This window comes from Populus nigra, chromosome 1 (genome assembly GCF_951802175.1).
Source record: "Populus nigra chromosome 1, ddPopNigr1.1, whole genome shotgun sequence".
Taxonomy (NCBI): domain Eukaryota; kingdom Viridiplantae; phylum Streptophyta; class Magnoliopsida; order Malpighiales; family Salicaceae; genus Populus; species Populus nigra.
The window spans coordinates 40296802-40303869 of NC_084852.1; the positions used below are offsets into that span (position 1 = coordinate 40296802).

General features: G+C 28.5%; 1 protein-coding gene across 4 annotated transcripts; it reads left to right on the top strand.

The window, feature by feature from the left end:
- The first annotated feature begins 4023 nt into the window (after window positions 1-4023).
- LOC133695727 (small ribosomal subunit protein uS8z/uS8w) lies at window positions 4024-5722 on the top strand. 4 transcript variants are annotated; one of them, XM_062117670.1, is made up of 4 exons: window positions 4024-4158; window positions 4812-4952; window positions 5039-5199; window positions 5520-5722. In XM_062117670.1, exons 2-4 carry the CDS (start codon window positions 4820-4822, stop codon window positions 5616-5618), a joined length of 393 nt encoding a protein of 130 aa, XP_061973654.1. In that variant the 5' UTR covers window positions 4024-4158; window positions 4812-4819; the 3' UTR covers window positions 5619-5722. The 4 variants fall into 4 exon arrangements, with proteins under 4 accessions (XP_061973654.1, XP_061973648.1, XP_061973672.1 ...); XM_062117664.1 differs by having other exon boundaries at window positions 4815-4952; XM_062117688.1 differs by lacking the exon at window positions 4024-4158 and adding an exon at window positions 4182-4375.
- The last annotated feature ends 1346 nt before the right edge of the window (window positions 5723-7068 follow it).

Here is a 7068-nt window from a genome sequence, read left to right on the forward strand (position 1 = left end):
GTGCAAATTTTAAGCCCAAAGAGCTTTTATTTAAAGAAATGTATTAAAGAATAATATAAATTATATCTTGAAACTTTACCTAAAAGTTTAAACTTTTAAGGTGAATTGATTCTTTAACAAATAAAAACTGAGATTTTTTACGATGCTTTACAGCAAACCAAAGTTAATATATTTATTTAATCTTTTTCATAAAAAATTATATCTTAGCTTAGTTAGTTTGTGTGCTTATAAAAGCTTAGGAGTTCTGAGCTCAAGAGCTGCACAAGATGATGCAAACAACATGACACTTATCTGTGTTTTATCTTTTTCAAAAAACTAAGAGGCACAAAAAATATAAAACAAGCTAAGCAAGTGGGTTTGGGCTGTTAAAGATGGGTCAAGTACTAAGCCTAACTTTTTTCTAATTTTTCCTCTTTCTTTTTATGTGTTTTTTTTGTATTCCAACAAGAATTATCTAGATTCAATTACATTTTAATTTTGATATGGTTCTCAAATACCATTATAATTTTTTATTTGGTGTTTAATAATTTTTTTTTCAATTATTATGCATATGATAATAATAATAATAATAATAAATTGTTCATGAAAGTTCAATTCAAATCTTTTATATATATATTGAACATGATTTTATTATATTTTTTGTTTTTTAAACTTACAATCACACATAAAATATTGACATGCTATTTTTATATTTTTTGTTAACTTGTTGTTACAATCATAAAATATTTTTTTAATAAAATTAATTATTATAGTTAAAAACCCTGTGTTTGCTAAAATAAATAAAAGATACATCAATAAAAAAATTATTTTAATGGAAAAAAAATCAAAACAACTGCATTATCGAGTTTAATAACAATGCCAGTGAATTCTCTTATACCTTAATATATATTTTTTTACATATTAAAAAAATTTGGTCTTTCATAATGTAACGTGAGCATCCAAACTAGTAATAACTATAAATTATAGAATATCTTTTAAAGAAAACATTAATTCACTTATGGTTATTGTGCTTCATTTTTTTTGCTTTCATGGTGGACAACATTGTTTAATGTTGTTTGTTTTAAACTATTTTTTATTTTAATCATTGATTTTTGTTTAAGTTTCATCATTCTATATGATATTTATGATATTTTATTTATTGATATTTCCTTTTCATTGCATTTCTTATGAATTTAAGGTGTTTAATAAAAATTCAAAATTGGATTGGAGACCAATTTGATTAATAATATTCAACTTTGAAGTATTTAAAATATTTAAAAGAATAAAGACTAGGCTAAAACCAAGTTAGCATAATAAGAGTCAATCCAAGTTAGTATAATAGACATGTGACTTGAGTAATAAGAGGCGAGTCAATCTGAGTAAATTCATCAAACCCGCAACACAGGTCATGAGATCAAGATAACATGACAAAAAGAAATTGAAGAAAATCACAAAGCTATTTATAATAATAATAATAATGTTGCATGATGAATTGAAAATAAAAACAAATGCAAAAAAAGATGTCAACCTAAGTTAACTTTTCAAATTCGTGACTCGGGTTATTAGACCAGAAATACTATATATGAAAAAACCGTGAAACCCAGTCCCCAACAAATCAAATAGTGAAGGGTAAAATTAGAAAAAAAAAACCAATTATACAAAAGGATCATGAAACAAAAAATAGTAATTAAAAGAATAAGGGTAACAAAAGAAGAAGAAGCTAGAGATCATCTATAAATTTTTGATTGAAGGATGAAATTAAAAAGAAAAATAACTTTAACAAAATGACAAAAAAATCTAAAGAATGAGAACCAAATTGAAAAAAAATAATATACTATAAATTTGGATTAAAGAATGAGATTGAAAACCAATAAAAATCGCACAAAAGGCTAAGAAAAAAATCAAAAATTAAAATAATGATGACCAAAGTGAACAAAAATAACATATGACAAATTAAGATTGAAGGACCAAATAAAAAAAATAAAAAAACTTACAAAAGTTCCAAAAACAAAAATTAAAAATAAAAAAGAACAGGAACAAATATGATGGAAAAACAAATTGAGTGGTTGTTTTGGGAATTTAGAGGGTCGATTGCAAAAACCGAGAATGAGAGAAAAACAATAAGAAATATAAGGTCTGTTGACACCAAACCAAATGTCCACAACGGTTAAGGACGAAGGTGTCACCAAGAGGATTAGGATGTCACCCTGTAAGCTACTATTTGACCACTAAAAAATATTGTATATGCACACTCAAACATGACAAACAACATCCACGCATTGACGTGTGCATTAGCCATTTTTTATAATAATATTTATTATATAGTAAAGTACAAATCTACCCCCTAGCACACTTGATAATAACAAAAACACCATAATAAAATGACAAAAATAACTCTGGACCAAAGTTAAAGTCTTTTTTTTTAATTCAAGAGCAATATAGTAAATTCAATGTGCATTTAAAAATAATAATAAAAAAATCCTCTATACACCAACTCTAATTTTTGTTGCATCTAAGATCTTATTACTCTATTAACTAGGCCAAATGTTTTATCCAAGAGGGGGGAAATTCTAACTTTGCTATTACAATGCACAATGCTACTAAATTTAGAGCTATAATGATAGACACTAGGGGTGAGCATTTTCGGTCTGATTCGGTTTTTATCTAAAAAACAAACCAAAATAAAATTTTGAAAAACTAAAAAATTCAAACCGGAACCGGTTCAAACCGACCGATTTCGATTTGGTTCAGTTTTTTAACATAAAAACCGGAAAACCTATTTTTTCCTTCAAGCTTCATTGTAAGCTATCATTCAAGCAAGAGTTTATCAATGAAAATAAATAGAAACATCTCAAAGCACTGTATTAATTTTCAATATAATCAAATTATAAACATAAAGTATTTTAAAAAAATCAATAATAAAAAAAGTTACAATCACAACCAAAAACAGGGAAATCCAGACTACAGTTAGATCTAGCAAAACACATCAATATGCAGAAACTTGCATTTGCTCCAGCCATGGGCACTCATCTCCTTCTCTTTATAATAAGTATTCATTGCCTAAAGAGAAGGCCTGAATTAGAAAGTAAAAGAGCCTATGGAGTCGAAGAAATCTTGCAGGTAGGACTCTGATATTGTCTCCTTCTTATCATTGTCCTTCTTATAAGCAGCAGAGAACCTCCCACTGGCCATATCTTTAGTTTCAATTACAAATTTGTACGTGAAGGTGAAGGTGAAAGTGTGACATGTGAATTGTGAGGGAGCGGCTTAGGAGCAAGGAGAAGGACGACTGGAGTCCAGTGGACGCTAGGGTTAAGAATAAGCATGCATTTTTTTTTGTATTTATAGTACCCCCAACTGAACCGGTTCGGTTTGGTTGGGGTTTTGCTGGTTTCAGGTTTCTGAAACCGAAACTGAACCGAACTGAAATTTTTTTAAAAAAATTTAATTGGTTTAATTGTTTTTTTTACGGTTCGATTTGTTTGATTATTTTTTTCTTGATTTTTCGATCTTTTTACTCACCCCTAATAGACACTATGGATTTCACCCTTCATTTTTTATTTATTTTGTCATTAGTGTTAACAATTTCTTTTTAATTTTTAATTTTTTAAAATTTATTTTATTAAAAATAAGCATTATCTTTTTATTTTTCAATTAAAAAAATCATGATACATGAAAATATATCTATAATATTGATGTTTTTTTTGTTACAACTTTTTTACTCGTCTTTTATTATCATATCCTACCTCGTCTGCTTGCATCTTTTTCATAATCTCATCAAAATTTATTAAACGAGAGAGGAAATTGACACTTTCTATGGATTATAGATAATATAGAATTACGAATATTTTGCGTTTTCTTTGAGTTTATTTACTATATATATATATTATGGTCGTAAATATTATTTTCAATATAAATATGATATAATACATGTCATTAAAGGTATAATTTCATTTTTAAGGGATTTATGATTTTCACAACATGTCCTTAATCTATTTTCTTCTAAAGATTAATAAATAAATAAAAGAGCTTACGAGACGGGCTACTTGTAACAGAAAGCCCGAATACCTAAGCCTCATTTAAAACCCTATTTCTCATCAACGTTTCACAGCTCTACTTCCACTCAAAAACCCTAGCTAGGAAGGCGCCTCTGCAGATCGCTCTCTGCTTTTGATAGCGGTACTTCTTTTATTCTTTTCTTTCTTCATATGATTTTGATTTTCTGTCATCTATGCTTCTTTCGATCTGTTCTCATCAATAAATCGAATGTCTCTTTCAAAGAAATCTATCATTTTTTTTTTAATTTCTCACTCATTTTTGCTCAAAAGAATTAATCTTGACTATTGATTCTTATAAGCTCGTGTATGTTTCCTTGCTTCACAGTCCGGAGCTCTAGGTATGGATATGGTGATTTATGTTTTGTTTAGTTGCTGAGAATTGAAAAAAAAAGATGAAAATATTGAAAGCAGTCCTGGAGCTTGATTTGATTGGTTTGGATATAGCTACTTGATAGGTGTAACTTAAAAACAATTTCTTTAATGGGTTTACTATGCTTCTGAAGCCCCTAATGGAGTCGCTGAATGGCTAAAGATATTAATTGTTTAGATTAGCAAATAGCTTGATTCAAGGTTGGCTGATAAGCCGCTTATATCAAGAAAAACTAGGATTTTATGGTGGGTCTTTGTTCATCCTCTGGCCTTTGTTGAATAAACATTATCTCAAGAGTGGAAAACCAAAGGTCGTGTAGCCATTTTGGTTTTAGAATGTTAATTTGTATTCTCTTAGACATCTTTTGCTAGTTGTTAACAATTTTTCTTAACGTACATGTTTAGCAGCAACAATGGTGCGAGTTAGTGTCTTGAATGATGCTCTGAAGAGCATGTACAACGCAGAAAAACGTGGGAAGCGTCAGGTCATGATCAGGCCTTCCTCAAAGGTGATCATCAAGTTTCTTTTGGTGATGCAGAAGCACGGTACAATGTCATTTTAACCGGAATTCTATTTCTAGTTGTGTAATTACTTTAAACCAGAGCCCATAGTTTATTTGTTTTTACTGCAGGATATATTGGCGAGTTTGAGTTTGTAGATGATCACAGGGCTGGTAAAATTGTGGTCGAATTGAATGGAAGACTGAACAAATGTGGTGTTATCAGTCCACGTTTTGATGTGGGTGTCAAGGAGATTGAAACTTGGACTGCAAGGTTGCTCCCTTCAAGACAGGTCAGCTCCAAACTTTCTATTCAGTTCAAATTCAATTTGTAGATTCAGCTTCTTGTGTGAAATGTGAATGGTAAGATATTGTAAGCTTATGAATGGATGTTCAGAATCAAGTTGTTTAGAGTTTACTGTATGCCACCAAGTAACCTCCTTTCAGCTTTATAAGTTTATACCAACTTCAATTTTGTCAAGGTGTTTTAATTGCATCCATTTTCATGAAATATGTTTCCCCTGTTTAGAAATATTTGTTCATATGGGTACTGAATTAGTTCCTCGTGGTGGAATATCTTGCATGACCTCACAGTATCGGCTGAATTTTGCAGTTTGGATACATTGTCCTGACAACTTCTGCTGGCATTATGGACCATGAAGAGGCCAGAAGAAAGAATGTTGGTGGCAAAGTTCTGGGTTTCTTTTACTAGCGGATAACTTTAGTTGGATTGAAAGTGAGTGAACTGTTCCGATTATAAGTTTTAGCTTGTACTCTGAAATTTCTCTTACAATACAAGTTCTATGAGTTGCTTTATCTTATGTTTTTTCCTTCTGGTGGTGGTTTTTTATTATTTTAAGACTGATGTTTTTGTCGTTTCTGTTAATCGAAAGGCAGCTTGGTTTTGATCATCTAAAATGCCATGGTTGAACCTCATTCCAGGTTGAAATTACACTAGTGAAATCAATTTTTCATCATTAAAGAATACTTTACTGAACAAAATTTACAAATATATTTATATTAAAAATGGCTAGTTTTCACTATAAAACTGGAGATTTGAACTGACTCTTTCTGTTCAAAGAAGATTGCTCTTTTTTGGTCCATATGTGATCGGATTACGTTTTGAAAGAAATTTACAAATGCTCTCCCCCTCTCCTGGAGAAGTAACGTGACCTATAAGTTGAGAAGGCTGAATGCTCATCTCGCTGCTAAAAGTTTGGCTAGGATTTGTTTGTCAAGACTAGGAGCCGATACGAATCTCCTTTTAATTGGTAGCTTTTATTTTTCTGCTTTTTATTTAATTATAGATAAAATTATTTGGGTAGTTAAATATTTTTCGCTTTTATATTCGGCCTATCATATAATTACGTTTTAAATATTGATTTTATAAAAATTAAAATAATGTTTTTTATTAATAGAAACTTTTTTTTAATAATTTTGCATGTAAAAATATATCTCATAATAATTTTAATCAAATTTATTTTTCTAAAATTACAATTAAAAATATATTTTTTGAAGTCTATTTAAACCACAATCTGTAATCCCGAACACTCGCTAATAACCTAAACTCAATTTGCATTGCTTGTGTATATATAAAATTGTGCAACCTATATCCTCAACCGCTTCCAATGATAATTTTTTAAAATCAATAAGTTCACTTTTACGGTTTATTTTCTATAAAAAGTCATATTAATTAAGTAATTATATTACCTTCTTCATATATTTAAAAAATTACCAACTAACATCTTTTCTTTTAGTTTTCTTTAAAAATATTTCATAATAATTTTTTGAACGTCCAATTATTTACTTGTAAAATATTTTCATATATTTCCATTATTGTAAATTTTATTATATTCAAATAAAATTATGACAATAAAAATAGAAATTATAATTCTTTTATATTTGTAATTTTTTTTAAAATAAAAAGTTTAATGATCATTAGAATAATAAGGTGCTCTAAACCTCTTCTAATAGTTTTAGTAATTAATAAGAATAAAATTCTTATGACAATATTTTTTTTTAATTCTAAATAATGTATAGGCGGAAAATAATCAAAGATATAAATTTAAAGAAACACATAATAAAACTTGTTATAAAAAATATTTTTTATGGAAAAAAAACGATGAATAACAATTTTTCAAATGTATTGGAAGGATTTTATA

What these genes read in the sequence shown, in the direction of transcription:
- LOC133695727 (XM_062117670.1), top strand. Translation starts at nt 4,820, where the DNA reads ATGGTGCGAGTTAGTGTCTTGAATGATGCTCTGAAGAGCATGTACAAC. An exon ending in TTTGGTGATGCAGAAGCACG is followed by an intron (nt 4,953 to 5,038) that starts GTACAATGTCAT and finishes TTTTTACTGCAG; the next exon opens with GATATATTGGCGAGTTTGAG. An exon ending in GGTTGCTCCCTTCAAGACAG is followed by an intron (nt 5,200 to 5,519) that starts GTCAGCTCCAAA and finishes TGAATTTTGCAG; the next exon opens with TTTGGATACATTGTCCTGAC.